Source organism: Gekko japonicus, unplaced genomic scaffold, assembly GCF_001447785.1.
Source record: "Gekko japonicus isolate JY-2015 unplaced genomic scaffold, Gekko_japonicus_V1.1 scaffold445, whole genome shotgun sequence".
NCBI lineage: Eukaryota > Metazoa > Chordata > Lepidosauria > Squamata > Gekkonidae > Gekko > Gekko japonicus.
The window spans coordinates 685,379-706,080 of record NW_015169184.1 but is presented as its reverse complement, the minus strand read 5'-3'; the positions used below and the strand labels follow the sequence as shown (position 1 = coordinate 706,080).

The 20,702-nt window shown below is 42.1% G+C and overlaps 1 protein-coding gene across 1 annotated transcript; it reads left to right on the top strand.

Annotated features, from left to right (window-relative positions):
- The first annotated feature begins 285 nt into the window (after positions 1-285).
- Positions 286-14,545, top strand: GALNT3 (polypeptide N-acetylgalactosaminyltransferase 3). The gene is made up of 10 exons (XM_015416166.1): positions 286-773; positions 1,434-1,606; positions 3,282-3,431; positions 4,580-4,814; positions 6,500-6,617; positions 6,759-6,959; positions 9,131-9,262; positions 9,393-9,494; positions 13,537-13,689; positions 14,423-14,545. Exons 1-10 carry the CDS (start codon positions 295-297, stop codon positions 14,543-14,545), a joined length of 1,866 nt encoding a protein of 621 aa, XP_015271652.1. The 5' UTR covers positions 286-294.
- The last annotated feature ends 6,157 nt before the right edge of the window (positions 14,546-20,702 follow it).

Sequence of the window (20,702 nt, the reverse complement as noted above, 5' to 3'; positions counted from 1 at the left end):
GTGACTGGATATTATATACCTTGAGGAAAGGAGCAAATTAGGACCAGGAAAGTAGTGGGAGAGTTGTCCTACTTCATGTATGTTTTTGACCATTTAGCTAAATATTCTTGTGAAGCTCTAAAAAGTGAAGTTTGTATAGCTGCATGTATATAACCATTCTTTAAATCTTGCAGATACTACTGTTTTAGCAAACACCTATCTACCTCTATGAAGAAGACTCATTTTATCAGAAGTGCTTACATATGTGGACTTTCCGGGATGGCTTTCTTGAGAGCACTAAGACGATGTATAAAGATGCCGTTTTCCCATCGGACGCTTTGGAAGTGTACCATCGTTATTTTTATCTTTTTAATATTTTTGCTTTTGTTACAAAGAGAAGTAGGTATTCAGGATTTTCATGACGAGCCGGGAATCCAGTCAAAAGATGGAAAGAGGGCTAATGTGCTAGGCCTAGTGTTACAAGCTGTGAACAATATTAAAGGTGCAAAGCCAAACATGCAAATCAATGCCCCTGTGAGACAAACTCAGGTTCCTGGAGAGAGGCACTGTTTACCAGGGTCTTACACAGCAGCTGAACTGAAACCTTTTCTGGATCGACCCCCTCAGGACCCTAATGCTCCGGGAGCATCCGGTAAAGCCTTTAAACCTGTCAATTTAAGTCCAGAAGAGCAGAAGGAGAAAGAGCGTGGAGATGACAAACATTGTTTTAATGCTTTTGTAAGCGACAGGATTTCTTTACATCGGGATCTTGGACCAGACACACGACCTCCTGAGTAGGTTGAAGGGCATGCTGATTTCTGGCCTTTCTTTAAATATGCAAATATCAGAAATAGGGTTCTTTACTGACACATGGTGTGTATCACATATATCATTAGAATAACTTCTACATGGAAGGCTTTAATTCCATAAGCATACGTGTGAGTAGTTAGTTTGTATAATGCATGTTGCTTTTCTAATCCGATTTCCTGTCTCAAAACAGCAGCAAATAATCTGAGACTCATCATAATGAGTTTTGCACCAAGTTCCTTTTAAAATGTGTTGACAAAACAAGGATAATTTAATTAAGTCCACTTTTATAACGTTTGTTGATGGGCTTTTTCAGCCTTGGTTATCTACAAGGCCGAAGTATGATAAATTTCCAAATCTGCCAAGCTTCTGTTGGATATATTCTTGTGGCAGTAATTTTAGTCCTTCACTTGCTCCTTAATGGCCCGATCCAAAAACATTGCTGGAATTGCCAGGAAATGCTTTTGCAATGCTGACCCTGTGTATGGCTTTCCTTGTAGTAAGTGTTTGTAGGATTTGAACTGAAGTGAGAAACAGCCAAGAGGCTCTGCCAGGCTTGCCAAGCATATGGTACTGCTTTGTTTGTGCCATATCAAACATTTAGTTCATCTTTGGTTCTTTCTGTGATCTGTGGTTTTGTTCTCTAGGTGTATTGAGCAAAAATTTAAACGCTGTCCACCGCTACCTACTACAAGTGTTATCATAGTTTTTCACAATGAAGCGTGGTCCACTCTACTAAGAACTGTTCATAGCGTGATGTATACTTCCCCTGCGATTTTACTGAAAGAAATAATTTTGGTGGATGATGCCAGTGAAGATGGTAAGAAAATGTTATTTTATGTGTGGTCTTCTGATGCTTCATGTTTTCCTTGTGCTGGAGAAAAGCATTGTTTTCCTCTTACTTAAAGCCATAAAAGCCTTCTTCTCCCCTCCTTCCTCCCTTTGCAAGCCACACCAAGACTGAGGAGGACTTGGTTTAAATTTTTTACTGCATGTCCACATTGGACATTTTAACATATTGCAGTTTCTTTGCAAGAAACAAACCACAATTTGTTTAAAGCCTCTAATCTGGGTTGTCAAGACAAGTTTTGGTGAGATGGAAAAAAGCCTTCCAGCTCAGCACGACAGGGAAGGGAAGAGAGCTAGCAAGCCGGAAGGACTCTTAAGGCTCACTGTCAGGCCAAGTAAGCCATGAGACTGTATCGGGACTAAACTGGCCATTTCCACCAATTTTTCCCTGCTTGCTGCAGACCCCCTCCTTTATGTTCTATAGGGTTCCTGATCCCTCAGGAGCCGTGTTTCGTGGAGATCAGTGGGCTGCAGTAGAAGGGGGTGGGGCGGCAGAAGAGTTCCATTCCGCTGACAGAAAATGTAGTCTGAAGCCAACTCATGGTTTGTTTAGTCCTCAATATTGGTGTGGCATGCAAAGGAAGATGTGGAATGGTGTAGTATAACCTGAGCTCAAAAGCTAAGCCAGATGGGAGGATGGGAGACCACCAAGAGGATGGGAGACCACCAAGGAAGTCTTTGCAAAGGAAGACAATGTCAAATCACCTCTGCTTAATCACTTGCCTTGAAAACCCTATGAGGTCACTGTAAGTCGACTGTGACTTGAGGGCCTGTTTTTACACACACACACATGCGCGCAAAGCGAGGGAGGAGGGGAGAAGAGGCTTTTGAAGCTCTTGCTTAAATAGGTTGTCTGCTTAAATTAGGTGTCTGAATGCAGGCTGTATATGTTTATAAAAAACAAGGGTCCCTTTAGCATATTGTATTTCTAGGGAATATCGGTGCCATGTTTCTGTTGCACTTTCTTATTCATCAGGAAGGGTTCTTGTCCCAGTGCAACTGGTCTCCTCTTCCATTCTCTTTGGTTGCCTGTTGAAGCAGATGGTTTCACAATATGTGTGGAAGCATATTGAGAATATGGACCTCTGAAGCACTGTTCTTTATCAATGATTTGCATCTTGTAGGTCTTGAAGTAACAGGTGCAGTCTTCTGATCACAGTCTGGCAACTTTTTTCTTTAAAAACGCAAAGCCTGCTAAAGCAGGATTAATTGGGTTATTAAAATTATTTAACAATACTAGTTCCTTTCACAAAATTGACAAAGTAACAAATAGTCGTCCCTCTTCTTAAATACATTGATTTGTGCTGTCTCTTCATCAGTGAAATGTTTTAATCACCTTTTTTCAAAACATAATAATAATAATAATAATAATAATAATAATAACTAACTGATCTGCAATGGAAGTTTATATATTTACTGAGATGAATTCAGGCTGTAGTATGTTTCTGGCCACATTTTCAATTTTTGGTTGGTTGTTAAAAGCATTTTATTTTTACTTTGCTATTTTTGCCTTGGGTAGAACATTTAAACCTTTAGACTGGAACTTACAGGCATATCAAATTATTTTGACAAAGGAGCTAACCGTGAAAAGTAAACTGAAGGTTATTTGTGTTCAGAAGCTAGAGACTGACATGTTGTTGTTACAGATTACTTGCACAATAAACTAGATGAATATGTGAAACAATTCCAGATAGTTAAAATTGTCCGGCAAAAGAAGAGAAAAGGCCTCATCACGGCACGATTGCTGGGTGCTTCAGTCGCAACAGGAGAAACTCTCACTTTTTTGGATGCACACTGTAAGTATGTGTAGGCTGCGAGTTCGAAGAATGGTAATGTCATGTAGCTAACCGATATTAAGGACATCTTGTACTGATTTTCCCCCTTTGGATTATTCGTTTTACTACTAAACAGAGGTCATTTCGGGGGGGGGGATGCGGGGGAACGCAGTTCCCCCGGGTGAGGTGCAGGGGGGCGGGGCACATGACGAAGCTCCGCCCCCTGCTTCCGGCCGCCCCGCTTCCAGCCCTTATTCAGCCAGGAGGAGGCAGGAGAAGAGGGAGGGTAAGTTGCTTCCTCCCTGCCTCTCCCCACCCCTGCCTGCCTGGGGCCAGGGAGGGCCTTGGCGGGGCTTCCTCGCACTCCCGCTGGCCTTGCAGGTCCACCGCCGGGCCCCTGATGTCAGGGGGTGTGGCATATGCTAATGAGTTATGCTAATGAGTTCCCCTAGCTCTTTTTCTACGAAATGACCCCTGCTACTAAATATGCTCTGTCTAATAAAATAGACAAAGTGGAAGAAAACGTGGATAACATGGGGACTGAAAAATGAGAATCTGGTGTGTCCGTCTCCTAAGGGCGGTGCCTGAGTGGCTCTTTAATATTTGGACTCTTGGGAGGAAAGGGACAGCTTTTAACACCCAGTTCCAAAACTTTTGCAGCTTGGCCAGACTTTTCCCAGGGTGAGGGAAGGAGGGAAGCCAAGAGCCAGCATGGTGTAGTAGTTACTGTAAGGCTAAGATCTGGGAGACCCAGGTCCAAAGCTTCGGTCTGCCATGTAAGCTTGCTGGGTGACCTTGAGCCAGTCATTCTCTGTCAGCCGAACCCACCTTAAAGTGTTGTTGTGAAGATACAGTGGAGGAGAGAGAAAGGAAATAGTGTGGGAAAGGGAAAATTAAGTAACCCCCCCCCACAGTTTCCCCACTTGTAGAAAACATGGTAGAGCCACTTCTATATGATTCTGGCAAAAGAAGTGCAACCTGAGTAGGAAATACACCTCAGGCTTGTCTTCAGGGTTTTGTTGAAGACTATCCATAAATTAACAGCATTTCAAACTACATATGTGTTTTTTCATAAAATGTGTACCTAAAATGTTTTTGCTCCTAATTTTTATGGCTAAGGGAACACAATGCTAAGGTCCATAATCTCCCCCCCCCTCTTTTCCTACTAGGTGAGTGTTTTTATGGCTGGCTAGAACCCTTGTTGGCAAGAATAGCTGAGAACTATACTTGTGTTGTAAGCCCAGATATTTCTGCTATAGATGTCAATACTTTTGAATTTAGCAAGCCTTCTCCTTATGGACATAACCACAACAGAGGAAATTTTGACTGGACTTTGTCCTTTGGATGGGAATCTCTGCCTGATCATGAAAACAAAAGAAGGAAAGATGAAACCTATCCTATTAAGTAAGCGGTAAAATTCTTTAACAATTTTTTTTTTGGGGGGGAACATTGTTCCTTAAAATAACGAAGAAGAAGAAGAGATTGGATTTATACCCCGCCCTTCACTTGAAGTCTCAGAGCGGTTTACAAACTCCTTTCCCTTCCCCTCCCCACAACAGACACCCTGTGAGGTGGGTGGGGCTGAGAGAACTCTGACACAAACTGCTCTTTTTCAAGGACAGCTGTGCCCGAGCTTGTGACTGACCCAAGGTCACATCATCAGGTGCAAGTGGCAGAGTGGGGAATCAAACCCGGTTCTCCCAGATTAGAGTCCGCACACTTAACCACTACACCAAACTGGCTAATGTATAAGATGCCTTTTCTTTTATAGATGGGACACAGTAGCAAAAGCAGAAATGCTTCTTTTGGGGGGTATTTTTGCATTTTTTTGTGCACGCGTGACTGGAAGTCATACTGACCTCTGGCGGCTCCCACTGGGGCATGGAAGACATTCAGAGAAGTGGCTTGATTGCCTGCCTCTTCCTCCCAAGCCCTGGTGTTCCTTGGAGGTCTCCCATCCAAATACTTGCTTGGGCTATCCAGCAGGAATGTTTCTTGCATGCTACTGTTTTCTAGATTTTTAACTTTTTTCATAGTACTTTTCATTGTATAGTAGAGTGTGGGAATAGGAACTGGGAGACAAATGTTCAAATCCTCACTCTGTCATGAAGCTCCCTGGGTGATCTTGGGCCAGTCACTCTCTCAGCCTAGCCTACTCACAGGGTTGTGGTAAGAATAAAAAATGGGGAAAGAAGATCCATGCATGCCTCAGTGGAAGGGAAGGATAAAAATGTACTAAATGGAGAAATTTTAACCTAAGCCAAGTCCCAGCGTAGGTTTTAAAGGCATGATTTCCCCCCCCCTACAAACATTTAAGAGCAATTAGTTCCATCAACAGAAGTTCAAACAAAACTGCCAGTTTAGTTTTAAATAACGTGAAACTTAAGGCAGCTGTTTTTCTGACTGAAGCCTAGTATAACTGAAAGAAATCCAACATATGTGGATTACCTCCATGCCAAAAGCAATTATGCCTGTTGATTTTCTATCTGCTGTACAACTGCGGAATGCACAGAGGAAAAAAGTTCACCTCCTGAGTGGTGGTGTTTTTATAAGTCGCTGTAAATGAATTGCAATTTTGTTTTTTTACCATTTCAGATACAGTCTAAATATAGCTCTTTGATACCTTTTTGAAATGAATATCAGAAGCTATTTTTGGTGGTGACTTATGGAAGTCATGGCATGCAGGAATTTGGACTCCCCCCCCCCCCCCCGATAGTGAATTTTTTGCACCAGTCTCTTTCATTGAAGTAAAACCAAAGCATTCTGCTGGGGAAATGTCAGCACACAGAAAGCCACTATCTTCAAAGGGTAGAAGAGTTTCCAGGACAGTTTTTGACTGTTACTGATCTAGCTTTGAAATGGATGCTAGTGTGCAAATAACTCATTGCCATGGTGGTGGTTTCTCCACAAAGCTAGCCTGATATTTTCAATGATGTGTTGGTTAGCCGGTTCATAAGCAGTTGCTGGCCCAGTTGGGTGGACCTACCTGAGGAAGGGAGGCTTATTCAGAGGCCTATACGGAGAAAAATAGGACCAAAATTTAGCCTGTCGGGAAGTTACTGACTTCATCAATTATTGTCTTTTTGCAGATCACCTACTTTTGCAGGAGGTCTCTTTTCAATATCAAAAGAATACTTTGAATACATTGGCAGCTATGATGAAGAAATGGAAATATGGGGAGGAGAAAACATAGAAATGTCTTTCAGAGTGAGTTTAGAAATAGAATGTCTCTGGCAACTGGCTGATCCCTTCTCATTCAAAGGCTTTGTGAAGATTCCATTATTCTGATAGTCTACCTTTTAAAGGCTTTGGATCATTAAAAAGTCTAACCTACCTGTACTTTTTCAGGTATGGCAATGTGGAGGTCAGCTGGAAATCATACCTTGCTCTGTTGTTGGCCATGTGTTTCGCAGCAAGAGCCCTCATACCTTTCCAAAAGGGACTCAAGTGATCACACGTAATCAGGTTCGCCTTGCAGAAGTCTGGATGGATGAATTTAAAGACATATTTTACAGAAGAAACAGAGAAGCAGCAAAAATAGTTAAACAAGTAGGTGGCGATGGTGGTGGTATTAGAAATCAGTTGCTGCACTGAAACACTTGGTGAGAAAAAATTATTTATTGATGCAAATACATAAAAATAGTGTGCATTCTGTTGACTCAGTTTGCTTTTTGCCCAGTAATTTATTTAATACCTTGAATACCAGTGCCCAATTTAAGTTTTTCATTTTATTTATTTTATAGTGTCCATTGTGTTACCTCTCTGAAATTAAATAAACTGGTGTGGTTCAGTAAACTGTTTAATCATCCAGTAGAATTGGAAGACCCTTACCAACTATAGGTGTCATAGGTGTCAGGGACCCCAGAGGCATCAGCTTTCCTAGAAACGACATGTGCCAGGGTTCCTTGTAGTTGCCAGGGCTGATGATAATCTCTGCCGAATACTTGTACACTTAGGAAAACAACATTACTGGCTAATACGTGCGCAGTAGTTCAGCCTACAATGGAAATAGCGCTCTACTTATAGCACAGTTGAGCATGTTGACAGAGAGAAATTTTCCCCACTAGAATGTAAAATAGAGTTCAAGAGGGCAGACCTATTCCTCTAAATATTGGCAAAAAGATTTTTTGTTGAGAAACAGTTCACCGGAAGAAAACTTTTAAACTGTTGAAAAATCATCTAAAATAATGTTCTAGGGTTAGAGAGAGAAGCAAGCTAATGGATGTGTATTGAAATATTTTGGAATATTTTTGCTCATGCTCTGTTGCTAAGTAAAACTGAAGATCAAGTGCCATGTAATTTAACAGAATGGGTGACTATCTTTGTCAAGAGTTGCACAGCTGTTAAATACTGGTAAAGTAGTAAATTAATTGGTGAGTAGCTTAACAGAATATTGTACTTTGCCAATATGCTGTAATCACATTGGATTGCAAGGTAGACAGATGGCTGCATTCAGTCATCGCAACAAGCTGCAATGATTCTGCATTTGGGTACCAGCACGATATGCTGCTGTGCTAACGCACTTCCCACCTCCCTTAGCCCCCAGAGCTTGATGCAAAACTCCCCTGTTTGATTGAACTCCACTTATCTGTGATGTCAGAGTGCCTTGGATGAACTGGGTGCTGCAGCCCCACGTTTGGATGGTGTGCTGTCATTGCGCTGTAGCAGTCAACTTACAACTGGACTGGGTTGTGTATAAAGGAAAATCTAGTGGTGAGCGATTGCTATAGCACAATACCCAGAGGTATGTGGGGTGCAGTCAGAATTTGTTTCCTTACCACAACCCTAAACTTCTTTGTAATCCCAATTTATTACTGGTAGAGCAGACAGTCTAGCCCTTCTACTGCAGGCCAATATGGCAAAAAAAACAACAACACCCCCACTTCAGAGTAGTTTTAGAGGGCAGCCATCTTGGTGTGCAGTAGAAGAGCTATTGGACCAAAGGGAGCTCTGACTCTCGAAAGTTTGTACCCCGAAAATCTTGTTGGTCTCTAAGGTGATGCTGGACTCGAATCCAGCCGTTTCATAGTTATGAGCTTTCTGTATATTACTGAATTGTTAACGTCTGTTGCTATATTATTTTAGAAATAGCACGTTAGATCGGGAGACAGCCTTAGGTCTGTCAGTCATACAGGCCAATACTTCGTTCCTAGGAGAGCGACATGCTAACAGATTGAAATATCGTTCCAAGCAAGAAATCCTGTATACTCACATTCTATAAAAGGTTCCATTTAATCATCCGAAGGAATTAGATAAGCATATGGAGCAGAGGTCCATCAGTGGCTATTAGCCAGAAGGTATAGATAGAGGCTCTGGGGCAAGTGATGCCCTGTATTCTTGGTGCTTGGGGGGGTCAACAGTGGGGGGGCTTCTAATGTCCTGGCCCCACTGGTGGACCTCCTGATGGCACTGGTATTTCTGGCCACTGTGTGACACAGAGTGTTTGGACTGGATGGGCCTTTGGCCTGATCCAACATTGGCGTCTCTTATGTTCTTATGTTCTTAAATAAAAAGCTCTGGTGCAGTGAGCCACTCTCCCCTACATCATAGGCACTGTTTAACGCATATAAAGCTACCGCTTTAGGTATTCAAAAGTTACTTCTTGAAACAAATTATTTTGTAAACCCATCTATTGTTAGCTTTAGTAAAAAGTAATCTTTTTATGACTCATGATTTCAGTTTCTGTTTATAAAACTAAACATTTAGCTTTGTTTCTACAGAAAACATTTGGCGACCTCTCAAAAAGACTCGAGTTAAGGCAACGGTTACATTGTAAAAACTTTACGTGGTACCTAAGAAATGTGTATCCAGAGATGTACCTACCAGATTTGAATCCTCCATTAGCTGGATATGTGAGTATACTTTCAACTTTTAAGCAAAACTTGAGCCCTGTCACCGGTGTTTGCATAGTATTTAACAGTGCTGGGTATGCACTTACACTTCCGTTTTCCTTTTATTTTCTTTTTAAAAACTTTAATTCAGTTAAAAAACACCGGAAGAAGATCATGCCTAGATGCTGGTGAAAACAACAATGGTGGTAAACCATTAATTATGTATACTTGTCACGGACTTGGAGGAAACCAGGTAATGCGCCCCTTTTTATTTTCATATAACTGTAACAGATTGTAGAAAACGCCGTGTGTTTTTAATACGACAACCTTTTGAGCTACAAGGATTCCATCGTGGACAGATAGTCATGGCAAACAAGTTATCTGAAGCCTATAGTTTTTAACATTAGCAAGTTTCCTCTGAAATACACAGGACGTGTTCAGGGGTGTCCAACAGGACCTCATAAAAATTGAGAATGTGTTCTTCTGGGGCATGCACTGTGGTCCTCTGTAGTGTGGCAGGCTGCTTGATGTAGAAAGGGTTCCCCAGGGATAGGAAATCTGAACTCTCCTAATCCAGTATGCCAGGCATAAAATGTAACTTCCTCAGGAGTGCGGATGTTGAATGTGTGACTGCCATGTAGATATGTTTTCTTGTTATGGTGGGGTGGAGAACGGAATCCTTGAACAGCACTACAATAATGTTTTGTAAAACATTGTTGTCTAAATGTTGTCCAAAAATGTGTGATAAGAGCAGAACCACATTTTGTTGTGTTTGGCAGACTTTGATCCGGCAGTAGTTCCAGGGTTGAAACCCCACTCTGCCATGAAGCTGACTACATGACCCTGGGTGGGTCACTCTCTCTCAGGTTAACCTACCTTACAGGGTTGTGGTGAGGATAAAATGCAGGAGGTCTTTGGAGGAAGGGCAAGATAAAAATGTATGAAATACATACAAGTGTTCTCATTTTAAAGATTGCAGGCCTTGTTGCTCTGTTTTCCTGGAGAGTCCAGCAGGAGGGGGAGGGGTTTTCAGCCCGCCACCAAACTGGTTTTACCCTAGCTGAGGAAATGATTGGGCCATCACATTTTTTCTCAAGTTGGGGGAGGAAAGCAGCTTGGTGGTGGTGACTTTAATGGGAGTGAGAAGGTTAAAAAATCCCCTGCACTTCTTCCTTCTCTCCCTCCCCCTCCAGTACAAGTGTGCCTTTGTAAATAGCAGTTCCATAGACTGCAGTCTGTGAAAGAGAGCCAGTGTGGTTGTAGAAGGCTGTCTACAGGTTGTCTTGCTAGGTTCTTCAAGACCTGGGTTCAAATCCCCATTGTTCCGCAGGGGTTGGTAGGTGATTTTAAACACATTATTCTCTCTATCTCAGACTAACCTTGCTGTTCATGACAAAATAGGGCAGGGGACTAAGTGCAGAAAAATGGGCCCGCCCCTGAGTTCCATTGAAAAAAGGTGGGTGGGATAAAAATGTACTGGGGTGAAGCCTGTGGCTGACTGGCAGAGCTCCTCCTTAGCTGTGCAGGAGGTCTTGGGATCAATCCTTGGCAGCTCCTATTAAAGGATCACAAGTGGCAGGTTTGGAAAAGGAAAAAAAACAACTTAAATTCCTGTATTGAAGAAGAGCAGGTACCACATCAGCCCTTCCAAATAAGAAAATATATATCCAAATTCCTCCGGGTTAATGTATCCACAATATATGTAAGCTTTTTCCTGCACGACTGTAAGTTTAATACAAAAGTGGATGGGAGTTACAGTTACAGTATAATCCCATTTATCTAGTTAGGTTGGTTTATGTTCCCTTTTCCTTGGGTATATTATAAGCTTCTAGCACCATATAAAGTGTACAGAGGAAGTGGGGAAAAGGTGGTGCTGTATTTGGGGAAATAACCTACCCTTTCTATAGATGCAGTGGAACCCCACAATCGAGTGTGCTTTCAGATAGGTCCCTTCCTTTACCCCTTAAAACAGACTGCTTGTGCATATTTTCCTGTATGAGTCAATTTTCTGCTGATGATTTCCTGTATCTCCATGCACTAATAACTGAAGCAACTTCTCTAAGGTTGTATTTGGGCTATGTCGCACTGGTTTGCTGTGTCTGTCGCGCACTCTTCAGCTGTTCCTCGGCTTCTTGTCTGGCCCTTCTCTATTCTGCAAGAACACTGTCTTCATTTCTGCCTTGTAAACTCGATAATCTTGACTCCTTTTCTCTTCATCCTCTCCTACTGCTTTTTCCTTTGCCTCTAGAGCTCTCGCTGTCAAGGAGGATACCAATGGGGTTGACTGAGCAGCCAGGCCCGAGTGATCTGTCCTGTGTCATACTTACCACCTCATTCTGGGAGGTCAGAGTGGTCTTCCCTACATTAAAAGCAAAATACCCCCTCCCAAACCACCTACCGTCAGTGTTCCCTCTAAGCTGTGCTCACGAGCGGCCGGTCAGTAACATGGGAAGCCCTGCTCAGCAGCAACCTGGAGCCACGCAGGGTCTTGCACTGTCCGTTGCCCATTTTAAGATTACAGCGGTTATTGTCTGCTCAGGATGTGAACTGCTCCATTCAGTAGGGAAAAGAAATCAGAGGGAACATTGCTTACCGTGTTGAGCCGATAGCTTTCCCTAGATGGTTGCATTTCAAAACAGGATAAACAGTTTGTGGACAGGGATAGTTCAGAATGTATAGCAGCCCTGAGGAATTTCAGACAGGCGATATATTCCGGAAGAGGAACGGTTCCCAAACGGTTTCTGGTCTGTCATTTCAGACAGAACCGTTTGAGAACCGGTTCCCTTCCGGAATATATTTGTCATTTCATACACAATTGCTTCTGTCCCGTTTAGGAAACAGGGCTGAAGCGTTTTACCTGTCAACCGCTTCCAAGTACTCCTCAGTTTCCTCTCCCGGTTCCGATGCGCTTTCCCCCCACCATTTTTCGCCCGCGCGGGCGATCTCCGGCTTTTTTTTTAATGTTCGCTTTATGGCGTTATAGCGCTATAACTCTATAACGGAATAGCATTATATCAATCCCATTGGAATGCATGGAGTGTTTTGTTATACTGCTATAGCGCTATAGCGCTCTAAAGCGAACTTTTTTTAAAAAAGCCGGAGATTGCCCACACGGGCGAAAAACGGCGGGGGGAAAGCAGGAAAAAGCGGTGCAGTCTGAAATGGCAAACCACTTCAGATCCAGCTCTTTACCGGAAGGGGAAAGCCATGTGTGAAATGGCAGCCCTATACTGGTTCACTTCAAAACGGATCATTACCAGCTTGAAACCGGGTGAAACTGGGTAATGTGAAATTCCCCAATTTGTGGGCAGGGATAGTTCAGAATGTATAGCAGCCCTCTCTTTACTGTTGCATCACATTATAGTTTGAACATTCCCCGGTCGTTGCATTGATTCAAAAAAGATTGCAGTAGCAAGTGACAGCTGTCGGCCTATTTTTAAAAAGGACTCTAAGTGGCAAATAGTTTCAGTACTGTTGTGTACCTTTTCTGTTCTTTGCCCATCAAGAGGGTGAGTAATACTGCCATTTGCTTTACTCATGAACAGAACCTAGCAGCCTGACGACTGTAGCATACTGTCCCATTAATCGGTATGTGTTGCTGTCTCTTTTTTTAAAAAAAGATGGATTGCATCCATAATAGATTGGATCTAATGTGGAGGGGAGCAATCTGGTATTTTACAATGCAGGTTTCGTGGTTAATGTTGTCTTGCCCGACCTGCGGTGGCAAAAGTGCTGCTTTGCTGTAAAGAAAATTTTCCTGTTCTGTAGAGAGCATCTCACTCTGTGCTATATTCATGGCAGCAGAATAGCTGCACCCGTCACTTATGATGGGTAGATGCCTTGGGTACAGACCAGTTGAGAATTAAGTGCCTGGAAGTCTCATTTATTTAAGTGACAGGAAAGTAATCATGGATCCCCTTGAAATTAGTGCCTTAAAAGTACTTAACTTTGTCGGGATTATGCCCTTTTCAAAGCAACTGGGTCAATTCCAGGTTTATGGAGCCATTGCATAAACTTCTCAGGCCAATGGTGCTCTCTGCACATTAGTTCTATTTTGCCACACAGATGATTTCTCCCCCACATTATATGTCAGGAGGGAAGTAAAATGCAAAACGGCATTTTCAGTATTCATACCTTTTCTTAAAAATGCATTCCATAAGTTTTGGTGAATGTCATTGTGATAATGGGTACTCAGTTGGCCGAACATATTAATGTGTTGCCATATCAATTAATCTGAAGTTTAACGGCATTAGGAGGTTGATGTTCCCTAACAAGTGGGGCTTTAATTTACACAGTACTTTGAATACACCACCCACCGTGAAATCAGGCACAATATCCAGAAGGAGCTGTGCATCCGTGCCTCTCGAGGAGCTGTACAACTTCATGAGTGTGGCTACAAAGGAAAGAAGAGCAGGACCCCTCTAGAGGAGAAGTGGGAGATCAGAGAGGTATTAATCTGCTAGAAACTAAATGAATGAGTTGCTCTGGAAATTAGGAATTGCTTAGTAGTTCAGTGGATGGGATGTTTAGGATTCAGGTTGTGCTTTTATTATTTATCTTGAATCCTTCGAACAGAGCAGGCTGCTAGTGTAACTTTCCCCTTTGAGGTATTTAGTGTTGTGCCCCATTGTGAAAGGGTTGGTTTTTTTCATGGTCTGAAACACTGGGAATTCCCATTTATCTGAATGTGTGAGGATTTCCAGCTCCTAGTCTGCCTTCTCCCTGATATTGATACTCACCATCAAGGAGGGAGGGTACCATTTGTAAACTGAAACAACATTATTTAATTTGCAACACTTATATCCTGCCTTTCTGTCCAATCAAGGCCACCATATTGTGTCACCAGCAAGTAGGGTGCCAGTAGCTGGGTAACTCCGATAGGTACCCAACTACTTGCTGGTGAGCCATACATGAGGTCTTGTTGGCGATTTGGGTGTGTTTTCAATGAACTTTCACCCTGTGGCTCATTGTACAGCACAGCCTGTGACTAATTCTCTGACATTCAGGGAATGTTGGTCCTGTTCTGTCCTTTATGGCAAACCAGATGACTTCAGGCCCATGATTGTCCCCTGACTAGGCTCCCGCATTGCTGTGGTAAAATATAATTTGCAGAAGTACCATTTGCTACTTTGTTGTTGGAATAAGAGGATAAAATGCAGTGAACAATCTCTTCTGTTCTAGGACCAGCTGTTATACAATGCAGCTCTAAAGATGTGCCTTACAGCAAATAGTGAACACCCAAGCATGGCATCGTGTAATCCCTCCGACCCCTTCCAGAAATGGATTTTTGGCGAAAACAATTAAGTCCTACTGCTGGTAAATAGGAGACAGTTACAAGAGGCAACATTCTGTGGACTTAATGAAATGGGACTTTTCCACTTCTCCCTACTGAACCCTCCAAAATTTTGCTCCTAGGGGTCAACAGACCCTCAGGGACAGCACAAGAGACAAAGCGAGGTTCTGCAGTGGGAGGGGGGAATCAGTGGGAATTGCCACCCTCTCAGAGCAGCTTTGTAGCTGGATTCATGCCTCTGGCATCTCCTTGGAAATGATAAATGTTTAAACTTTAAAAATTACTCAGAAAGAGCTAATTGTAAAATATTGGGAAAGCTTTTCTTTAAAAGTAACATGCACAGTTTAGCAATAATTCCAAAGAATACTTAGGTTTTTGACTGTTTAAAAATGTTTACAAAATATTGGAAATTGCGTTTCCAGTATTAATTTTTATACGACCATTGTCTTTAAGACGTAATTCTCTATGATCTGGGGACAGTTTACAAGGTTTTGTGTATATATTCTTAAGGACTTTGAAGATGTTTGTCGATGAAGGTTAGGTAATACACTTTTTTTTTGTCTGAGAGCAGCTGAATAACCGAGTGCCTTATTGGTGATCTTCATAATTTAAACTGTGACTTGACTTTCCTGAATGGCCTGATCAGCCTTGTTGTAGGCATTGACCTGGGCTGCTTAATGTTTAAAGTGTCTAAGAAAACTCTGTTAAATGCATCAGTTCTTGGTGAAAATACATGTATTATCATTCTTGAATTAAATGTATATTTTTGTTTTTTAGCCCCTTGCTTATCTTCCATACCATTGGCATGAATGCATCATTTCCATGCAGTTTGGTCTCGATATGCCTTCATTTGGTTGTTAATGTTGAGCTTTGTGTGTTAACATTTCTGAATCCGGTTAAAAAAAGAAACCAGTTCTGTGTCGCTAGAAAATGTGATGTGTGTACTGGTATTATATTTCTGGTTCAGCCACCAATCTTGGTGACCCATCTTTGGAGTAGTAAATAAATTTCAAGGTGCCGTTTTTGTAATCATTTTCACAGTTGTTTTCTTTCCTTAACTGTTCATAACCTGAACATGGGACCAGTTGCAAAATGTTACAAGAGACTTCCATTTGAAAAGTGGAACTTCTTTTTGTTTATCTTAATACCCTAGGTGTAAAATGATTATTGCTTTCTGCAGTCAAAATGTTAATGTCTCATTATTTACACGTTCCTCGTTGATGTTATTTTGCTTAATCACAAAAAACCTCCAAGCAACATTAAAAGAAAACAATCCTTAAACCAAAATAAGATCTAGTACTTACTGGTGGTGGAGTGCATGTCAGAAAGAATACAGAAAATCAAAAGCTAAAACATTCTCTAGCTTTATGAAGATTCAAGCCAAAATTTGTTTAAAACACTTGTAATTTTGAATGGTAATGAAGCAATTTCCCATATTTCAGTGCCTTTATTTTTTTAAAGGATATTTAAATATTTGTAAGTCCTATGTATACAACATGGAAATCTTATTGTTTAGGCATGAAGTGCCATAGATGTTCCAACAATGCTATTATCCTTATTTTAAAATATTTTCTGTGGTGATCTATTTATGATTGTTTTTCTCCCTTCTGTATAAATCTAGGTTTTAAACCACAATGTTAACTGCTGCTTCCTCCACACTCAAATGCCCAAAATTCAACCAAACTATAAACTGAAGCTACAATTATGATTTTATGACATTTCAATGTTATATTTTTATCTTCTCAACAGGATGTGTTCCCCCTCCAGAAGAAAACAAATAAACCTAGTTTTGTGTGCATTTAACCTGACACTTTTAAGTACTGTTGTTCCAGATTAGGCTCTTCCTTTTTGTACTCCTGTTGTTTACTTCTGATATGTGACATGCTGTAGACTGTGCCTTTTAAATTCTGTTCCATAGCACAATAAAAATAAAACTATTTTCATGTAAAACTTACCTTTAGAATCCAGCACGTGTATTTTTGGTGTCTTGGAGCTTTAAAAAAAAAAGCAAGATCATTTTAGGGTTGTCAGTCCCCAGGTGGGGGTGCGGGATGCCCTGATTTCATGGGCAGGTGGGGGGAAGCCTCACTCCCAACAGTGACCACTGGTGGCCACCCCTCTTCCTCTCCTCCTGCAAGATTTAAAGGGCCCTCCAGCTAATCAGCAGGAGCACATGGCCTGCCGATCAGCTGGAGAGGACCCTTTAAATCTTGCAGGAGGGGAGGGAGAGGAGCGGGCACCACTGTACCTAAACTCCAAGCAGTGAATTCACCACTTGGAGTTCAGGCGCAGGCAGCCCCTGCTTGCAAAATGCCATTTAAAGAGAACCTTCCCTTTAAATGGTGTTTTGCAAGCAGGTGTCACTGGCGCCTTCCAAGGGCCTGTATCCCCAATGTGATGAGATCACTTCTGTGTGATGTCATCACATTGGGGATATCCTTGCCTCCTCCAATAATGCCCCCCAAGTCCCCCACCAACAGCCATATAGGATCTGGTAACCCTAGATCATTTGTATGGTGTTCAAAGCACTCAAAGATGTTGCAGAGAATAGGAAGAAATCTTGTTCATTGTGACTGTTTGACCATCCCCAGAAATACTGAAGGTAGTGTGTACTTGGGATAACGCACTTACACGGTACCTTCTAACAGGTAGCTGAGAAAAGCCATAAGTAGAGTACAGAGATGAATGGGGTGGCCTGAAGTGAGGCCTCTTCTCCAGGTCATCTGATCCTCCTGATGGGTGAGCACATAAAGAGTGCTAGAGTGCAGTAGCAAACCACTGACTACTGGTTGGAATTTATACATGTTGTGAACCTGTTACGGCCGGGTTCCGGGTCCCTAGCTTATAACTCTTATCAAGGCAAGCATTGTAAAGAGGGTAATGGCAGGTTCACAGTTTTTTTACTGCAGTAACTACTTAGTCTTCAACCAGAAAGCCATGTGTATCAAATTCCAGCCAAACTTTTAATGTTCTGTGCTTAAAGGTATGTTTGCGGATGGCAGAACAAAGTGGTTGCTGTAGTTCTGCTTTCCGCAGAGCAATCTAATTGAATGCAAAACATCTTGTGTTTGTTGTTGTTGGGTTGTTTGTTTGGGTAACATAGCAAAAGGAATTCTAGCAGTACAGCAAACGGTCTCTGTAATACCACTGACACTAGAGATTAGATTAGGGGTGTCAAACATGTGGCCCGGGGGCCAGATCAGGCCCCCAGTGAAACTGGCTGTCTTCTGCTTCTTCTTCCAGTTCTGCTGTTGTTGCATCATTATAGGTTTGCCGCTTACAGATACGCACCTGAACAGTATACTCAAGTTTGCAACAGCACAGACATTTTTATGCAGTTATTCAGAGCAAGAGGTGTCAGTTATCAGACACTGTTAAATAAACAAAATATTGCAAGATTGCTAATGTTTTAAGTGTGATTTTAAGTTAAAAAAACACATTTGTGTCCTTTATAAAGTTTATATCTCTGCTACCTGGCACTATGTTTTATGACACTCATGGCCCAGCCCAACAAGGTCTAATTTATGTCAGATGTGGCCCTCATACCAAACGAGTTCGACACCCCTGGACTAGATAGTGGTCAAAGGATTTCAATTGAATTTACAGGCATCGTTTTGCTCATCTGTGTCTGTTTTGCTTCCCTGAAGTGGTTTGAAACTTTGCAGAGTGCTGCCTATGAGATTCATCCGAAATTCTTGGAACACTCCACCTTAAAGATGCATAGAATGCTTCAGAGTTAAAACTTTTTGTGTCATAAAAACGAGAACTCCCTCATCAGGGGAACCATATGAGAGTCAGTTTGGAGGATGCAACTCTGCTCAGGATGGCACTGTTAGACTATCAATACCTGGTCCTTGCAGTGCTTCCATCAAAGTGCTTCTTCATGCAAGAGGTCTTCCATTTTATTTAATTTCTCTCTACCAAAATCTCCAACATTGGTTTTTCTCATGTGACTCAATACCGGACACTTCACAAAGGTAATCAAGACCAGCTCTAACATGCCTTTTCCCCACCCCCAAGTCTTCTCTTCCTTAGTTGGAGGAGTTCTTGTAACAGGGGAACTCCTCACACCACGCCACCTGCCGAACAGGAAGCTTGACTTTGAGGTCCCCTAGATCTTCCCCTCCTGACCTGACTGGCCCAGGCTAGCTCGATCTCATCAGTTCTCAGAAGCTAAGCAGAGTCAGCCCTGGTGGGCAACTGGATGGGAGGCCGCCAAGGCTGGGTCACTACGCAGAGGAAAGGCAATGGCAAACCTCTGTTAGTCTCTTGCTTTGAAAACCCTACTGGGTCACCCGAAGTTGGCTGTGACTTGACCGCACTTTACACGCAGATTTCTCCACCACCACCACCCATTTTCCCAAGCACTGGAAAATCAAATTCTTTGTATTCCCTTCTATTTTCCAGGTCCTATAGTTGAAGCTAGAAACCTTCCCCAAACTGTAAAACATGCTCTGTTTTGCCTATCTGGCCTTTCCATAAACTCTGGGTTGCAGCTCCCTTATGGACTCAGCCCAAATCCTTTTTTTCCCGTTGGGTCTCTGCTGGATTTGTTTCCTTGAGCTTTTTATCTGAGCCAAGCAAGCACCCCTTCTGGTTGGCTCCACACCTTTCCAGTTTGTATGGCCCTGAGTTCCTACTGGGATTATCTGCTGCCTTCTTGCATTCTGGATATGAAATATGATCCTCTGTTACCGACCTGATCCCCCTTCCTAATCTCTTATTTTGAGGAATACATGTTGCACACATTTTGGTTTTTTGAAAGATCTGCCTTTAATTTGGGCACGTAAGTATTTTGGTATACTTGACTATATATCAAGATGGCTTGAATATATATATTTTTGCTACCAGCTCAATAACTACCATTTGGAGTTTTGTCATTTTGCCATGCATCCCAAAATTGTAGAGTGATTGTCTTGGTCCAGATTAGAGTGCGGTTCTCTAGCCAGATTATAAACCCTAAATTAGCAGCTACACAAGAGAGAGAGAGAGCAAATAGGAGTGACAGAGAGTAGAGGGAAAGTTTCTTATGCTTCAGCTGCTTTTGTGTGAAGCAGGCCAATCGTACAAACATACTTTGCGTGTGTGGTCTACAGTGCATTCACACAGAACCACGTATTCATTATTTGGCTGGCAGAGTAATGTGGCTCTATGGTAATTACTCAAGTAACTTCTGACTCCTTCCTCATTCATGCATGTATACTTTTAATAGATCAGGTCTTCATTTGCCAAATTATTGTAATTGTAATCATTTACTCTAGTCGCAGTATACAATGATCTGTTTCCAACTGTGTTAGGAAAATTTAAGGGCAATTAAGTTTTCTGAAGAGCAGCAACATCCTTTACTGATTTTTTTTCCCCTTCCTTCTGCAGAGGCTGTTCCCAAGGTTTGTTCCCGGAGCAAGATTGTCAGGAGAGGCAGTGGGAGGAGGCAGTCAGCAAAACTCACTATCCCTATTTAGGAAAACTTAAGGACCCTTAATTTTTCTCACCTGTGTGGTTGCACACTGCCCATTGTTTAATTTTTTAAGAAACGGCACCCTACCCATCCAGTAGTAGGGATTAAAAATTTGTTGCCGCTGTCAATGCTCCCTCTAAGCTGTGGAGTCTTGTGAACAAAAATTCTACTTTGTGAGCTACTGGCATTAAAGCTGTGAGTGAACAATTTGGCTACTCCATAAATTAGTTTGCTCGGGAGCCATCCCTAACCCTGAAATTGTGAGCCGGAGGCTAAAAGACTGAGCTAGCTCACACTAACTCAGTTTAGAAGGAACACTGGCCACAATGACTGACTTGGAGTTGGTTTGAATAACAAACTATCAAAAATCTTTACAACCAAAAGTGAGGCGGGCTCCCTCTAGAGATGCCATTGATTTTGTGATGCACACATTCAATAGTTAACATCTTGGTAACCACAACCACCTCTAAACCAAGTAAACTAAGCGTTCGGTTGTCTGTTGACTACTTCAAATGGCTATTGAGTAGCTATGCAGCTGCACAGTATCTGTCATTGTGGGTAGATTCAGGTAGGTATCTGATGAAGTGGGCTTGCACAAGAAAGCTTGTACCCAGAATTAAACTTTTTGGTCTTAAAGGTGCCAATGGACTCAAACTTTGTCACTGTAGGGTTATACTTCCTTGACTTGTGTGTGTGTGTGTGTGGGGGGG

Coding starts and splice junctions, on each gene's coding strand:
- GALNT3 (XM_015416166.1), top strand. CDS start 295: ATGCCGTTTTCCCATCGGACGCTTTGGAAGTGTACCATCGTTATTTTT. Junction 774..1,433: donor CCAGACACACGACCTCCTGA/GTAGGTTGAAGG, acceptor TTTGTTCTCTAG/GTGTATTGAGCAAAAATTTA. Junction 3,432..4,579: donor CACTTTTTTGGATGCACACT/GTAAGTATGTGT, acceptor TTTTCCTACTAG/GTGAGTGTTTTTATGGCTGG.